At 62.4% G+C, this 16,873-nt stretch overlaps 2 protein-coding genes across 3 annotated transcripts in view; one reads left to right on the top strand and one right to left on the bottom strand.

Moving 5' to 3' along the window:
- Positions 1–3,046: 3,046 nt before the first annotated feature.
- On the bottom strand, positions 3,047–11,741 carry LHFPL4 (LHFPL tetraspan subfamily member 4). The gene is made up of 4 exons (XM_088528195.1): positions 11,271–11,741; positions 3,492–3,728; positions 3,390–3,406; positions 3,047–3,120 (listed from the first exon to the last, which is right to left on the bottom strand). The coding sequence occupies exons 1-4, from the start codon at positions 11,674–11,676 to the stop codon at positions 3,112–3,114; spliced, it is 669 nt and encodes a 222-aa protein (XP_088384321.1). The 5' UTR covers positions 11,677–11,741; the 3' UTR covers positions 3,047–3,111.
- A 1,552-nt stretch (positions 11,742–13,293) lies between these two features.
- The window catches only part of MTMR14 (myotubularin related protein 14), a 30,351-nt gene continuing 26,771 nt past the window's right edge, over positions 13,294–16,873 (top strand). For both annotated transcript variants that reach the window (XM_088528193.1, XM_088528194.1), the window contains exons 1-2: positions 13,294–13,413; positions 13,487–13,626. In XM_088528193.1, coding sequence (XP_088384319.1) covers positions 13,294–13,413; positions 13,487–13,626 — 260 coding nt within the window. The remainder of the gene's footprint in view (positions 13,414–13,486; positions 13,627–16,873) is intronic.

Consider the following 16,873-nt stretch of genomic DNA (forward strand, 5'->3'; position numbering starts at 1 on the left):
CGGCTCCTGGGCCGGCGCTGGGAGCTCGCGCCGGGGTGCCGGGGCTCGGAGGCTGAGGGCTGGAACGCGCGGGTGACGCTTGTGAGCAGTGTTGGCCTCCGGCCTCGCAGGAGGATGCAGGTCTCTCCGAGGCGGAGACTGTAGCAAAGCTGTTCCCTGACGTGCGGGTGCGTTGCCGAAAAAGCAAGTGGTTCAAGTGCAATGACTGTGGTGCAGCCTCTGTCTCTGGTCCGTGCCCATGGCCACAGTCACTCAAGCAGTACGGACATATTTTAATACGAAAGCAGTTTAAAGAAAACCTTGGGGAAGTTTAACTCCAATCCCAAAGCTCTCTTTATAGGTCAGGTTCTCGGTGCGTTCTGGGGAGGGCTTTAATCCGTTACGATCATTCCAGTCACAAGCAGACGAGCGCACGCAGCTGCCTCGGGGCCGGGGTCACGGCTGCCGCACTCGCATCTATTCCCGGACACCGGAGTCTCCGCAGTGGGAACGGGCCCGGGGAGCCGGCGCGCGCGTCCCGGCGCCATCCCGGCTCCGGGGCCGGGCGGGCGAGCGGAGGCCGCGGGGAGGTAGCGGCGCTGCGGGGCGCTGCCCGCTCCATTCCATAAGATTGCCAGCTTCTTTCTCACTTGTTTACTGTAATATCGGGCGTGTTTTTATTTATCTAATTTTATATTCAGTTATAACCATAGTAGGTTAGCTAATATACGACAGGTGTCATCCCTGGTGCTGCAGTGGAACTTCTCCTTTCTCTCGGATAACATAATGCTGTGAGTCTGTCTCCCCTGTCTTTCAGATGCACAGTCTTCTTCCTTTTTTAGGACTGTTAGAGGTTTCTCTAATTCACAATTGAAATCAGGTGTTTGTTCAACCTAGGGGAGACTTTTAAAATATTGAAACAAAGAGTAACTTTCTCACACTGTCTGGCTGTGAGCGTGTTGGGATGGAACTTGTCACCCGCCGTTGGGTGTCTGTATACTGTATAAAATAGGTGTAAACTCCGCTCGGCTTCGCCCCGGGGGGCCCTGCGCGGGGCGGGCGCAGCGACCTGCAGAGCTCTTGGAACGTGGGGGCTGTAGCTTCTTACTCTAGTGGAGTTTTTACACCGTGCTGTAACATTTGAACTTTCACAAGAGATGTAATAATTTTGATAATAAAAATACTTAACTTGAAAACCAGAATTTTGGAGAGTCTCTTTTCTCACTGCTTCAAATGCTGTGGCTGGGGGAGGGAAGAGGCGCTGCAGTTTCACCCGTTTCGGAGCCTGTTTCCTAGATGTGGGGGCAGTGCTTGTGACCAGCCCGTGTGTGGTTTTCCAGGCGCTTGTGCCCGGTGCTTTTGGTTTGGGAATGCTGCCCGCGTTTCCCGGTGTGCGGCCGGGCGCGGGAGGCCCTCGCGGCTGCCCCCAGCGGGGTCACCCTGGGCCCCGCTGCCCTGGGCAGGGCGCGAGAGCCGCCCGGCCCCCACAGCCGGGACTGAGGCGTTTGCACCCGCCTGGCACCAGCGGGGCCACCCCCCGGCACGGCCCTGCGCCCCGGGGTCTGTCCCCCTGGAGCGAGGGATGCGCCGCGATCCTGGGAGAGCGCCCGGGGCACGGCCGCCGCCTCGGCCGGGAGGTGCCGCAGCAGCCGCGGGCGTCCCGGAACGGCCCGTCACTGGGCAGAGCTTTTCTCGTCCCCAGGAAGCTGCCAGGGCCCTCGCGCAGCCCTTGCTGCCCCTTGGCGCCTGTCCCAGCGGGGAAGCAGAGCCCGTCCCCGCGCTGGGGGGGACACGGGGCTCCCGCTCCGCTGTTTTACACGGCTCCTGCTGAGGGACTTACCCCGACACCCACCAGGCACTTCCCCTCTCCCAACCGGGCTGGTGCTCTCGTCCCACCCAGGTGCAGGCCAGAACCGTCCTGCCCCATCCCTGCACAGCCCTTCCCGGCCGCAGCCACCCCATGGAAGCCGTCCCGCCCCGCGTCTCAGCCACGCCACAGCTCAGAGCTCCTCTGGTTTGAATTATATTTTTCAATAAGGTTTTGTGAAACACTGTATCAAACTTTGTACTAAAATACAGATATATTACAGCTACTGTATTCCTTTCTCCACTGGTTTTGTTGCGGTGCGGTTTGTTTTCCCGTCGGATCAGTGACGGCGCTGGCGGTGGGGCCGGGCCTGCGCGGCTGCTCCGGGCACAGCGGGGCCGGGACCGGGCGCCAAAGCCCGGAACATGCCGGGATCGCGGGCGCCGCCGGCTCCGCGGGGTGGGCGCAGGCCGCCCTTGCGGAGCGGGAGCCCCTGGGCCCAGCTCAGCGCCCCGGCCGCGGTTCCGCTCGGCTCCGTTTCCCACGCGGCGGCCGGGGCGGCTGCCCGGGCTGGATCACGGCTCCTGCGCGGCCCTTCATTGCCTTTCCCAGCGGCGGGTCCCGCTTGGGCGCAGCGGCTCCTCGTCCCGCTCGGAGCGCTCGGGCGTTATTGCATTGGGGGCAGCCGCGGCGGCAGCGCCCACCGCCCCGGCCTGGCCGGCAGAGCCGCGGCCCCCGCGGCGCCGCCGCCAGCGGGGATGAAGCACCGTTCGGGGAGGGGAGGCCGCGGCGCGGACGGGGCCGCCCGGGGCGCCCCGCTGGGCTCGGCGCTTTCGGCTGCTCCCCGGGCCGAGGCCGCGCGGCACGAGGTGCCAGGGCCGCGCTGGGGGGCGCGGGGCTCGAGTCACTTTACCCTGTTTAGAGAATACGAATTTACATGTAAAAGTACAGGCTGGCCCCGTGCCAGCCGCGGGGCGCCCGGCCGTGGAGACAGGATCACGGAGCTGTACAAAATGGGAGCGGGGAGGGTGCTGGGGCGGCGGCGGGGCGGGAGGCGGCGGCTCCGGAGTCCGGGGGATGTAGAAATCTGTTAAAAACGCTGAGAACGTTTCTTCCTCCAGCCGAAACCGCAGGTTGCTGCTGCTGCTGGCGGACGAAGCGGGCCGGGGGCGTCCTCGGGGGTGCGGAGCTGGCGGGTGCGCGGGGTGGCGGTGCCGGCGCGGACGTGGACGCGGTGGCGGGGGGCGCCCCACGCCGGGCGGGACGGGGAGGGGGCGCCCGGGCCGCCGGGCGCGGGACGAGGCTCCTGCTGCAGCCGCTCGGCCCTATATCCGCTGCGGGGAGACGCCGCGGGTCGGCGCCGGCTCGGCGGCACCGCGGCGCCGGGATCCCCCTCCCCACCGCGGGCTCGGCCGTCCCCAGCCCCATGGCCCTGGCCCCGCTGCCCCCGCTGTCCCTGCTGCCCCCAGTGCCGCTGTCCCCAGCCCTAGTGCCCCTGGCCCCACTGCTCCCAGTCCCATTGCCCCAGTCCCGTTGCCCCCAGCCCCGCGGCCCCACTGCACACTCAGCCACGGGGAGCAGGACGGCGCCGCTCCGCACTCACCGCAGTGCCCACGAAATCTGCAAAACAAGGGCAGGGCGTTAGGGAGGCCCCCGCGCCGGGCCGGCCCCGGCCCCCCGCTGCAGCCCCCGGCGCGGCCCTCACCTTTGCTCTCTGTCTTGAGCTCCTCGTGCAGCAGGTCGTTCTGCCGGTTGCCGAGGACGAAGGCCAGGAAGGAGAGGATGAGGGCGTTGAGGATGCCGATGATGGCCAGGATGTACGCCCAGCGCACGGAGCAGTCGCCCAGGGAGTACTTGCCCGTCTTCTCGCCGCACATGTCCCGGATGGTCTCGGCGTCCCAGCCGTCGGGGAAGATCATGCAGCCCAGCACCAGGCAGAGCGCTGCGCGGGGGGACGGGGTCAGCGCGGGGATCCCCCCGGAACGACCCGGATCCGGGCCCCGCGCAGGGACGGCGGCGCCGCGTGCGCGAGCGCCGGTGTCTCCGTGGGCTCCCGGCCCGGATTTGCAGCCGGCAGGGACAGCCCTTCCCCGCGTGCCGAGCGGTGGGAACCCGGGAAACGCAGGGATTAACGGCAATGGAAACCCCCAGACAAAGCCGTGGCCGGTAGGGTGAGGGCAAACGAGAGGAGGGTTTTCTACATATAGGGAACACAAAGAGGCCCGGCCCTGCAGCAGCTGGAAAGGTTAAAAATGACAGATACGTGGCTAAGAACAGAAGAAATGCGGCTAAGAACGACAGAGATGTGGTTGAGAATGGCAGGAACGTGGCTAAGAACGGCAGAAACGTGGCTAAGAACGACCGAAATGCAGCTAAGAACGGCAGAGACGTGGCTAAGAACAACAGAAACGCGGCTAGGAACGGCAGGGACGTGGCTAAGAACGACAGAAACGTGGCTAAGAACGACAGAAACGCGGCTAGGAACAGCAGGGATGCGGCTAAGAACGGCAGGGACGTGGCTAACGGCAGAGACGCGGTTTAGAAGCCCAGAAGCGCCGCAGCGGCGCCGCGGGGCCCGCGGGTGCTCCGGTGCCGGCTCCAGGCGCAGCAGTGCCGGAGCGCCCCGCGGCAGGGGACACCGGGGCCCCTCGGGAGCCGCGTCCAGCAGGACGGGGCCGCGTGTCCCCATGTCCTCGCGGGCGCAGAGCCGCCCCCTGCCCGCGCCGCTCCGCTCTGTCACCGGCGATGCCGCGTCCCGCGCGTCCCCAGCCGCCCTGTCCTGGACGCGCCGCGCGGAGCCGCACGTGACACCGCGTCCCCATGTCCCCGCGCTGCCCTCGCAGGGCTCTGTTCCCCCCCGGCTCCTGCTGCTTCTCGCCAACCTCCAAGGTCGCTCAGGCACCCGCGTTTGGGTGAAAACCTCTGCTTTCTATATCGATCTTTTTATTTAAAGCTGCCTATTTCTGGACCTTGCAACTGTGGAAACGGAGACGCGCGACTCCTACCAGATCAGCTATAAAAAAAGAGGGAAAAAGTGACCAGGCTCCTGCCTGTTTTTAGTTCCTACGCTCTGAGGCTTGGCGGGGACCTTGCACCACCCAGGGCCACCCGCGTTCCCGCTCCTCGTGGTGGCAGCGGCTCCTCCAGCCCAGCAGCTATTCCCGCTTCCTGGATTTCCCAGCTGGGCTGCCGAGGCCGCTCGGCTTGCGGGATTCCCGCTCGGGATGCGGCTCAGGCCTGGGGCCGCCTGCACCTCACGCCCGTTTCTGCAGCCGCCTCACGGCTTCGTGCTCCTTGGCGCTCCCTCGTCAGGGCTCCTTGGAAATGGAATGCGCAGCTCAAGGGCTTTTGATATCCTGGCAAAATAAATTAATTGAAGGGAATTCAATTTCATGACTCAGGCTGCGACAGCGGAGCGAGGTTTCCGCGCAGGGAGAGGAGGCGGCTCTTCCCGAGAGGCTCCCGCCCGGCAGCGGATGCGGATACGGAGGGTCTGGAAGCTGCAGGTTTGCAGGGTTATCCCAGGGTTATCCCAGGGTTATCCCAGGGCTGCAGGGTTGAACTCCAACTTATTTGGGATCGCTCCGCTTCCCGCCATCCCGGCCTGTCCTCGAGCGGCCTCGACTTCGCCGCTTGCTTTACGCACCCTGTCGCTGCCAGCCCAACCGGGTCCTGCAAGAGGAGAAGTCGCTTCCGAGCAGGGGCTGCAGCCTTGGAAAGGTCAAGGGGAAGCACGGCCGGAGCCGCGCTCCCTGCGCCGGGCGGGAACGGGCCCCAATTCCCTAGGGAATGGGGAGGGAAGGGGTCGGCTGAGCCCTGCAGCCCTGGCTGCCTCTTAAAACCAGAAATCCCACGAAATAAAAGCAGGACAAGGCAGCCGTGAGGATGAGGAGCAGGAGGTCTCCGTGGAAGGGAGCTGCCCGGCAGCGCTCCGCTCGGAAAGCCGCTCTGGAGCCCGAAACTCAGCGGCTGCAGCAGGGGGTGACGGGTCGGCGCGAGTCGGAACTGGCGGTTCCTGCATCAGGGCAGCGGCTCCGGGACACGGCAGCTCCGGTCCCGCCGTCACCGTGGAGGCTCTGCCGTCCCCGGAGAGGCTCCTGATCTGGAGCACGAGCTCCCTCTCTGCACCCCCGACTCTTTGTGGCCCTGCTGCAGGGTGGGCTGGCAACCAAGGCACAGCGGCAAAGGTGAAATCCCCCAGAAACTTCTCTTTTTGGGGGTAAAAACGTGGTAATTCAGCACATGCAGTTGTTTTGCAGGGGTGTCTTCCTGACGCAGTGCTGGGAGCCGGCGCGCTGGTACTGACTCCTCCTCGGGCAGAGGAAGGGCTCAAACCCGTTCTTTCCTCATGCCCAAAGCCGTCCCAACTACGCCGTCCCTTTGCTCTGGATGGGGGCCCCGTCTCTTTTATTTTCATGGGGCGTTTTTATTTGCACAGGAACTGTTTTTGGGCGCCTCGGGACGCTGCTGCCGCTGTGTCCAGCCCGCAGCGCTCACATGGCTCCGACGTGCTGCTCGTGGCCCCGTCGCGGCGACGCGGGCGCAGCGCGGACGGCACTGGAGGCTGCCGGAGGACGAGGACGAGGAGGAGGAGGAGGAGGCTCGGCCTGGAGAAGGCTGAGGGAGGCAGGGCCCTGCAGGAACAGCCAGCTGTGCCCTATATAGAGTAATTTCTGGGCTCATCCTCCACCTCTCAGAGCCTGTAACCGTCAAAGCAGGTGGCACAGGAGGAGGCCAACGCGGTGACTTTGCAGCGGGGACGCGCGGACGGTGAATCCGCTGCCGGCTCCCGGGCGCGCGCTCCGGATCCGGGGAACGGAGCCGGTTCCCGCGTGTGCCGGGGCAGGGAGGTGAGGACGGAGGGGACAGGAGCCCCCACGCTGCCCCTTGCCAAGGGGGGGAAGCTGCTGCGGCTTTGCCTCCGCTCCTCACCCACCCTCGGGTCCCTGGCGAGGGCCCAGTGCGGAGAGGCGAGCGTGACCGCAGCGGCGCCGAGGGAGCGCCGGGATGCACCGATATTCCCGCATTTCCGCGGGATCAGGTGCCCGGGCGCTGCACGTGGCGCTGCCGTGGGCAAAATCCCCTGACACCCAGAGCACGAGGAGCGGGACCGGCACCGCGGGGGCCTCGTGAGCCAGGGCCGGTGCAGGCTCCAAGCTCTTCCTCCCTCCAAGGCTCCCGGTGTTCCAGCCGGCTCCGCTCCGGCTCAGCGTCACCCCCGGGCTCCTCGGCCGGTTGTTGGTGCGGAGGGTGGTACCGGGGCGCCTCGGGCGCTGGCGGCGCCACGTTAAAGGCCCTGTTGTTCTGGTTTTGTAACAGAAGGATTTAGCACAATCTCCAGTTTTGTGTAACTGGGATTTCGAGCAGGGCAGATGGCTACCTTGCTATTTGTGATAAAGCAGAGTCTCTTCTCTTAATTAGATCCAGTTTCCTCCTGGGGGGGCGGGCAGTGGCTTTTGAGATGGGGTTTTCTGTGAAGGACTAATTAAGCCCTTCCCTGATTGTGGTCCACTAATTAGACATTGAAGATTTAAGCCTACTTTTTTTCCTCTGAAATAGATGCTGTCTTTTAGCTCCTCCTTCTCCTCTCCTCCTCCACTTTCCTGGTCCAGGTTTTCCCCACTCCAACAAGGCCTTTCGCTCTTCCGCACGGCACAAGGGTGGCTGCTTCCCCACGGTTCTCCGCCTTCCTCCTGCTTTGGCTTCCTGCTCTTCCCTTGTGTGCGTCTCCGCCAGCCCCCGGGGGCCTGGGATGAAGGGATCCTCCACCATCCTGCTCATCCAGCTGGGATGAAGGCAGTTCTGGGATGCAGGGAGCCTCCCGATGACCATTCCAGCATCCTGCCCATCCAGCTGGGATGAAGGCAGTTCTGGGATGCAGGGAGCCTCCTGACAACCATTCCAGCATCCTGCCCATCCAGCTGGGATGAAGGCAGTTCTGGGATGCAGGGAGCCTCCCGATGACCATTCCACCATCCTGCTCATCCAGCTGGGATGAAGGCAGTTCTGGGATGCAGGGAGCCTCCTGATGACCATTCCAGCATCCTGCCCATCCAGCTGCCCCCAGGCTGGGCACTCCGGGGAGGAATCCCGGCGGCCGCTGCTCCCTGCGCAGCGGCAGCTCCCGCTCCCGCCAGCCGCTGATTAAGCTGCGGCCAATTCGCGGGATTTGGGCTCTGAGCTTGCCTTAAACCACTAAATCTTTGGGACGGGGAAAATTAAAGATGAAGGAATTTCCCGATAAGCCACAGCAGCTCCAGGGCTGCGGTCTGGGTGAGGAGAGGTCAAGCTCCCCATCCCAGCCAAGCTGACAGGAGGCAGCTGCGAGCCCCTTGCACAGGGGAAGACCCCGCAGGGCTTTATCTGGACAGGACTGGCTCCTTCTCCTGCCTGGGGATCCCTTCCCTGGGAATGCAGGGCCCTTCTATGCAAGGGGGATCTGCACAGGGTCGCTCAGGGTGTCTCCAGCACAACTGTTCACACTCACCATGTCCCGAGTGGGCAGCACTGGGCTCTTTGGCCACCTGGGATAAGAGTGGAGCGAGCTGGAAGCACAGGGTCCTTCTACAGGCAGCTCCGGGGCGAGCCGCAGCATTTGGGGTGGGATTTGTCCCACAAGGATGCGGGAAGCTCCGTGAGGAGAGCCTGGCATCTCCCGCGGGGAAAGCTGTACCGAGGGCCTCTCTATGGAGCACGCGGGGAGGGCGTCACGGCCAGGACCCCTCCTTGGTGCTGGAGGGTGGGAGCCCGGGCTCCTTTTACAGGGATGGGGGGTCTGTGCATGGGACAGGGCACTGAGGGGCTGTCCCGCAGGGGCACCCCTGGCACTGGGCACGGGGGGGATCTGGGTGCTGATCTGGAGGGGCTGGTTCCCTGTCCTGGCTGCGCCAGGGCATCCAGAGGCTGCTCCTGCCCCCGTGGGTCACTCCTTGTTCCCAATGCTGCTCCCTGGCCCAGGGTGTTCCAGGGCACTCCAAGGTCAGGGCCTGGCCCGGGTGGCCTGTGGTGTCCCGTGGTGCCCGGCTGAGCCAGGTGCCTGTGCTGGGTGCTCCAGGGAGGGTTTGTGATTCCTGGGCAGTCCCAGAGGATCCTGCGGTTCTCTGCAGCCTGATCTTCCCTTGGAAGCGCTGGGTGCCAATGCCCGGTGCCGGTGCCTGCTCCCGATGCCCCATCAGAGCTGGTGCCTGGCCCAGGTGTCCTGGGGAGCCCTGGGGTGACCTGGGGACAGGTCCTGGCAGGGATGTCCTAGGGACCTCCCAGTGCCTGGCTCAGCTTTCCTGGGGAATCCCGAGGTGCCTTCAGGACAGTCCGCTCGGGTGCTGGTGCCTGTCCCAGTGCCTGGTCACACAGGCCCTGTGCCCATGCTTGGCCCTGGTGTCCTGGGAAGCACTGGGAAGTGCCCAGTACCCAGGGAGCCCAGATACCTGATGTCTGGTTCCAGTGCCTGGTACCTGGGGAAGTGCCCGAGTGTCTGGGAGGAGCCCCCAGCTCCTGGGGGAGACCCTGGTGCCAGTGTCTGGTGTCAGTGCCCAGGGCAGCAGGTGTCTGGGGATCCTCCAGTGCCAGATCCAGGGAGTTCCTGTTGCTGGTACCCAGAGTCAGGGCTCAAGAAGCCCCAAGAGCTGGTGTCAGGGGAGGCCTCGGTGCCAGGGCCGACTGGGGAGGCCGTGCTGTCACTGCCTGGAGCCCCAGCGCTGCTGCCAATGCCAAAGGAGCCCCTGGTGCCAGTTTCTGGAGCTGGTGCCAGTACCCGGATCCCTGCTGCCCAGGAGCCCCAGGGCTGCTTCCTGAGATCCCTGGTGCTGGTGCTGGAGCCCAGGCTACTCGGTGCCTGCAAGCCCCATGCCAGTACCTGTGAGCTGTGGGATACTTGGGATTCCTAGTGCTGGATACCAGGGAAGCCAGGAACTCTGGTGCCTGGGATGCTCTGGATGCCTGGTGCTGGATTCCCAGTGCCCAGGATTCCCAGTGCCTGGAATGCCCGGTGCAAATATTCAGGATGCCCAGTGCTGGATACGTGGGATGCCCAGTGCAAATACCCGGAATGCCCGGTATACCCGGTACCATATATCTGGGATGCCTGAGATGCCCATTGCCAGATATCTGGGATGCCCAGAACTGGTTAACTGGGATACCCAGGATGCCCGTTACGAATACCTGACATGCCTGGGATCAGACATCTGGGATACTGAGGATACCCATCATACCCATTGACAGATACTGGGGCTACCTGGGATGTCCCGTGCTGGATACTTGGGATACCCAGGATGCCCACGACACCTGGTGCCAGATACCCGGAATGCCTGGTGCCAAATACCCAGGACACCCAGTGCCGGATACTGGGGATACCCGGGACGCCTCGTGCCAAATACTCAGGATGCCCAGTGCCAGATACCTGGGATACCCAGGATGCCCATGACACCTGGTGCCAGATACCCGGGACACCCGGTGCCAAATACCCAGGACACCCAGTGCTGGATACTGGGGATACCTGGGATGCCCAGTACCAGATACCCAGGATACCCGGGACGCTCGGTGCTGGATACCCAGGATGCGTGGGACACCTGGTGCCAAATAGATGGGACACCCAACGCCAGATACCCGGGATAGCCGGGACGACTGGTATCAGATACCTGGGAGGCTCAGTGCTGGATACTGGGGATACCCTGGATACCCGGTGCCGGATACTGGGGAAACCCGGGCTGCTCGGTTCTAAATACTCGGGACGCCCGGTGCCGGATACTGGGGATACTCGAGACACCCGGTTCCAAATACCCGGGATGTCCAGTGCCGGAAACCTGGGACACCTGGTGCCAGATACTGCAGATACCCGGGACGCCCGGTACCAGATACCTGGGATACCTGGGACACCCAGTGCCGGATACTGGGGATACCCAGGCTGCTCGGTTCTAAATACTCGGGATGCCCGGTGCCAGATACTGGGGATACTCGAGACACCTGGTTCCAAACACCCGGGATGTCCAGTGCTGGATACCTGGGACACCTGGCGCCGGATACTGCAGATACCCAGTACGCCCGGTACCGGATACCTGGGATACCCAGGACACCTGGTGCTGGATACGGGGGATACGTGGGCTGCCCGGCACTGGATACCCAGGACACTCGGTGCCAGATACTGTAGATACCCGAGACGCCCGGTACCGGATACCTGGGATACCCGGGACACCCGGTGCTGGATACTGGGGATACCTGGGCCGCCCGGCATCAGATACCCAGGACACCCGGTGCCAGATACTGCAGATACCCGGGACGCCCGGCACCGGATACCTGGGATACCCGGGACACCCGGTGCTGGATACTGGGGATACGTGGGCCGCCCAGTACTGGATACCCGGGACGCCCAGTGCCGGACACCTGGGATACCCGGGACACCCGGTGCTGGATACCGGGGATACCTGGAGCGCCCGGCAGCGGATCCCCCCTCCGGCCGGGACGGCGGTGGCGGTGGCGGGGGCGGCCGTACCTGCGAGCAGCTGCATCCAGGCGCAGATCTTGTAGACGGTGGCCGTGTTGCAGAAGAAGAAGAGCGCGAAGCAGGTGATGCAGCCCAGGATCAGCACCATGGAGAGCAGCACGAAGAAGGCGGCGGCCTGGAAGGCGCCCGAGGGGATGGTGCTGAAGTCGGTGAAGGAGCCGCGGCACGAGAGCTCGCGGCCCGCCAGCCCGCTGCCCACGCAGTAGTGGAAGAGCCCGAAGTAGCCGGGCTTGGGCGTGTTGACGCTGTCGCCCACCCAGTAGGGCTGGATGAAGACCACCACGTTGATGATGGCGAAGCAGATGGTGAAGATGGCCCAGAGCACGCCGATGGCGCGCGAGTTCCGCATGTAGTTGTCATGGTAGAGCTTGGAGGCCTCCTGCGAGGGCAGCATCCTGCCGGCCGCGGGGGCGCCGCGCCGGCGGGGCGCCCGCCGAGGGGGCCGCGGCCTAGGCGCGCCCGCGGGCTGCCGGCCCCTGCGCCACCCGCGCCGCCATCTTGGCTGCCGCCTCTGCGCCCCGCGCGCCGCCGCCGCCGCCGCCGCGCGCGCCCCCCGCCACTGCGGAGCGCGGCGGAGCGACGCGGAGCGCCGCGCGCTCGGGAGCGGGCTCGGCTCGCTCCGGGGCGGCTCGGCCGCGCTCGGCTCGGGCTCGGCCGCGCTCGGCTCCCTCCGGGGGAACTCGGTTCGGGCTCGGCGGCGCTCGGCTCCCTCCGGGGAGACTCGGCTCGGGCTCGGCGGCGCTCGGCTCGCTCCGAGGAGGCTCGGCAGCGCTCGGCGCGTTCCGTATAGGCTCGGCTCGGGCTCGGCTCGCTGCCTGAAGCCTCGGCCAAGTTCGGCTCGAGTTCGGAAGCGCTCGGCTCGCCCGGGGCGGCTCGGCTCGGGCTCGGCAGCGCTTGGCTCGCTGTCCGTAGCCTCGGCCAAGTTCGGAAGCGCTCGGCTCGCTGCTTCGGCGTCTCGGTAAGCCTCGGTAGGACTCGGAGTCGCTCGGCAAAGCTCGGCCACCGCCCCTGCGGCTCACCCCGGCTCTGCCGCCAACCCCGGGGCAAGGTCCCGCGGTTGTCACTTGTCGTGCATCTTCCCCCAAGGAGAGACCCGAAAGCGAAGCGTGCAGCACGCAGGATGCAGCCGGAGAGTCCCGCCCTGAGGCTGCCCACGATGCCCAGCCGCACAGGGGAGCGGGTTTCTCCCTGCCGTGCAGCAGTGCTGTCCCCGTGTCCCTGTGCAGGGTGGTAACTGCTGTCCCACCAGCTGCGCAGGTGAAGCACTCTGGCCGCCCTGGGGCCTGGTTTGCAGTGTCCTTCTAGCCAAGGGAGACATGAACCTTCTCCAGCCCCACACGGCCCGTGGAGACCTGCAGGCTGCCACAGGAGTCTGCTGCATGGGCAGGAAGCCTGCCCGGCCGATTGGGTAGAACTGAAGCCACATCCAGCGTCTTGTGTATCACAGGACCTGGGTACACGAGTGTGCGAGGTCAGAGTGTGGAGCTCTTGGCCCAAGCCATGGGCTCTGGAGGGCAGGTCCCTTGTTTGACAAGGGAAACCCCCTCCCCACGCCTGTGGCTTCATACGGGCACCAAAATACCATTTTTGGACCAGCTGCTCTTGGACTACTTTTATTTTAAACCCAATTAAAACGCATGGCACTTAGCAAGGTCTACTTTTATTTTAAATGCAACTATAACCCACGGCACTTAGCTGCAGCCATTGCTGTGCTTTTGCGAAACACTCCAGAGGCTTCGTTGGCCTCCAGGTCTCTTCAAGGTTTGTAGCTGATTTGAAAACCAGACATTTGCATATGTATACATATACACATATATATATATACACACACAGACACATATATATATAAATCCGCATTCCCTGGTAATCAGAGCCGTTTGCAGAGGTTCTGGGCCCCTGCCGCCCCGCGGGCCCGCCGGAAGCGCCGCCATGGCCGTCGCGTGGCGGTGACGCGGCGGAGCGGGCGGAAGGGGCGGGCGGCGCCATGGGGCGGCGGCGGCGCTGAGCGGCGATGGCGGCGGCCCGCGGCTGCCCCCCCGCGGGCTGCGGGGACCGGGCGCTGGCCGAGCTGCTGCTCGAGTTCTCCCGCGCGCAGTACCGCGCCAAGGACGGCGGCGGCGGCGCCGCCAAGGTGGGCGCCGCGGGCCGGGCTGGGGAGATGGCGGGGCGGCGGCGGCGGGCACTGACGCGGCGGCCTCGCGCAGGTGGAGCGGATCGAGCGGCGCTGCCTGGAGCTCTTCGGCCGCGACTACCGCTACAGCGTGATCCCCAACGCGCACGGCGAGGTGTGCGCCCACTACCCGCGCCACATCGTCCTGCTGGAGCGCGACGCCGCCCGCGACCCGTAAGGCACCGGCACCGGCCGCCCCGCGCACCCCGTCCCGCAGCTCGAGCGGGGAGTCCCCGCGCGGCCCCCCGGCTCTGCCCCCGGCTGCCGCGCTCGGGCGCTCCCAGGCGCACGGAGAGCACCGGGCTCCTCGCGGCCTTCCCGAGGCGCCCGTGACAGGAGGGAGGCCGCTCCGGGATGCGTCTCCCGGTGCTCCCGGCCGTGCCCAGGCTGCTCCCGCCCGCGGGCTCCGTGACTGGACACAACGTGCTCGCAGGCAGCCCCGCGCTAGCGGCCGTCGCTGCCTTTCCGGACTTCGACCCGCGCGCTCAGAGCTGCAGTGGTCCCGCGTCCCGCCGGGCGCTGCTCCCCACGCCTGTAGCAGCAGCCCCGGTTCCTCTCTTCCAACAGAGCGCGATGCGGTTCCCCAGGCTTTACCGTGCTCCCAACAAGAGGAGCACACGCCAGGGCATGGCAATCCCCGTGTCCCTGTCACCGGGGTGGCCACCTTGCCCAGTGACAGCCCCACACTGCCACGCACGTGTCACCCAGGTGCTGGTGGAGGAAGGGTCTTTGGGCAGCAATGGCAACTGATGGGCAGGTGGGAGAAATCCTGCTTAAAGATTAGAAAGGTCAAACTCTTAGAAAGAAGAGAAACTGAAGCCTGAAATTGTGGCTGTAACTAAGAGTATCTTTAGGAAAGGAAAAGCAAATGCTTCTGCTTTTTCCTATGCTTTCAAGAGCAAAGGGCACTTAATTTTTCTGATGGGCAGCGCATTCAAAATGGCTGTAATTAAATTTGATGTCCTGTTTTCTTCAGAGACCTTTGCAAGCTGGCTGTAGAAATAAACATTTCAAGTGCTGATTCTTTTCAGGTCTTGATCTGCTGTCCTAGAGAGTCATGGAAACATGCTTTTCTTCATTCTCCCTTCTTCCCTGTTTTCTGGACAATAATCTGCTGCTAAATCACTGTTGCATTTGTTCAGTTTCTAGTTGCAGGCTTGTGCTCTGTGAAATACAAGCAAATCTTAACAACACAGAGAACATTGCACTTGAGTTGCAGAACACAAGAGCCTCTTCCAGTGAATGGGACTTCCCTCTAGGACCTAATGTCTTTGGCTGCCTTTCATCTCTGTAATGTTCTTATTCAACTGGTAAGATCTCCTTGAGGTGTAGAAGATTCTTCACACCTCCGAGGATAACCCCCGCTTTCTTGGAAGCTGTTCTGGCTTCTGCTGTGCCCTGTCCCGTCAGCTCTGCTGGTGCAGCTGCTTCTGAAGCTGTGTGGGGAACTTGCAAAGAAAGGTTATTTTTAACCCAGATGAGTTTCCTGGTCCCATTCGTCCTGTGGCTGTGCAGCTGGAGGAAGAGCAGATGTTGCTTAAGGGTTTGCCCAACTTTAACAGTGCTCTGAAAGGCAGGCAGGCCCTGAGGCGGTGGAAATGTTGGTGTGTTTTTTGCAGCATGTGCCTGTCATTAGGTGCTGCTTGTGATGAGCCAGGAGCCCCTTCCACATGCAAATGGCTCAGAAAAACCCTTTTCCCCATAGCAGGAGCGAGCAGATGCTGCAGGGAATGGAAAAGGAGGGATGTGCTAATTCCTTATTTGTTGTCTCACTGTCACAGCACTTAATGTCTGCATCCCAGGTATAGGCCGTTTCTTTGGTTTCTCTTGCTGAATCTGTTACATGTTGAATCTGCACTCCAGACATAATTACAGCTGCACGTAATAATCTGGAAATGTATACAGGATGCAAGAGGAACACAAGTTAAGTCCCAGTATTGTTATGGCTAACCAAAGAGAAGCCTCTCTGCTGCAAACCTGTGTAGAAGTTGCAGTTGACAAAATGATCACTTGCTCCTGCAGGAAATGTTTCCTTCCAACTTGAAGGAGAACGTCGGGTTTGAAGCGGGGGGGCAGTGGGATTATCACAGAGAAAGGTTGGCCAGTGGCATCTTCTGAAAAACAAAAAAACACCTGAAAAGTCTGTAAGTAAGACTTAAAGAGTAGGAAGGAATGGCATATATTTTCTCTGCTGCCTCAAGCAGTTGTAATGAGGTTCTGTCACTCTGCTCTTGAAGTGTACTCTTGTTTTGGAAACTTTTTTCAGCAGAACTTATGCTATAACTTGTACCTGTAGCACATTGAAACCCTTGTCCCCATGAGAGCACTTTCCCCTTGCCACAGGAGTCTGCCTGCAGCTACATTCAGGTGTCACTGAACATTCAGACCATGGTCATTGACTGATGACAGCCCTTAGGACAGGAGTCCCGTTTGCAGAGCAGCCACGAAGGGGAGCAGGGCTCGGGGCGCACGCGAGAGGGGCCCGTCCCAGTCTTCTGGGACTGCTGTTGAGCTGCTCGAGGTGAGACCTGGTCTCTAGGCTCTGCTCCCAGGTGCTTTCCCTGTCATTTCTGATCTTCCAGGGGGGTGGCTTTTGCCATATCCCATTTTCTGGATGCAGCAGCACTGCCACGGAGCTATTGCGGTAAGCCAGTATTAAAGTTTTATCCTCTTTCCCCCTGTCCTGCAAATATTTTCCATCATAAAGGAAACACCAGAAGGCTGGTGCAGAGCACAAGATGTGTCTCTCAATCTTGTACGTTCATTGAAAAACAACCCTGAAACCCAATCTCTGCATAGGAATCTCCCAAAGGTTTAAAATAGCGCGGTATCAGGTATAACGTACGAAGCAGGCTCGTCTGGAGGTGCTCGCAAGCTGTTCCTGAGGTGTGTGTGAGTCAGATGCTCTCCAAGGAGCGTGTGTGAGCGGAGAAACAGGCTGCGGAGCAGAGCTGCTGGCCCGGGGTGCGGTGACAACGCCGGGCAGAGCCCGGTTGTGTCCATGGGGCCGCTGCTTCCACAGCTTGTCCGGGGGCTTCCCTGCGCTTCTGGGATATATTCCGTGCAATAACATTTTCCTTGTCTTCGTGCTTAGTATCCTAGTGTCCAAAACGTTCGAAAGAGCTGAGCTTTTGGGGTTCTGATTCTTTAGATCCCAGTACATGCTAAGTCCCTTTGGGAGCTGGACAGTCCATAGGATTAGAAGGTCCTGGTTGCACGCTCTGCTTTCCCCAGCTCCACCTCGTGCAATCTCTTTCATAAACAGATCAATTTCCATGTTAAAAATAGTTTATTTCTTAATCCTTCCTAGAATGCCAGCTGCAGGTAGGTTGCTCCAGACCCACTGCTCAGAGGCTTGGAAACCTTTTTTTTCCTTTTTCTTATTTTTTTCTTTTTAACTTTCTTACCAGTTTGTTCTTTG

The sequence above is a fragment of the Tinamus guttatus genome, unplaced genomic scaffold (genome assembly GCF_059628265.1).
Source record: "Tinamus guttatus ecotype Peru unplaced genomic scaffold, ASM5962826v1 Tinamus_guttatus_pri_ptg000307l, whole genome shotgun sequence".
Classification (NCBI taxonomy): Eukaryota; Metazoa; Chordata; class Aves; order Tinamiformes; family Tinamidae; genus Tinamus; species Tinamus guttatus.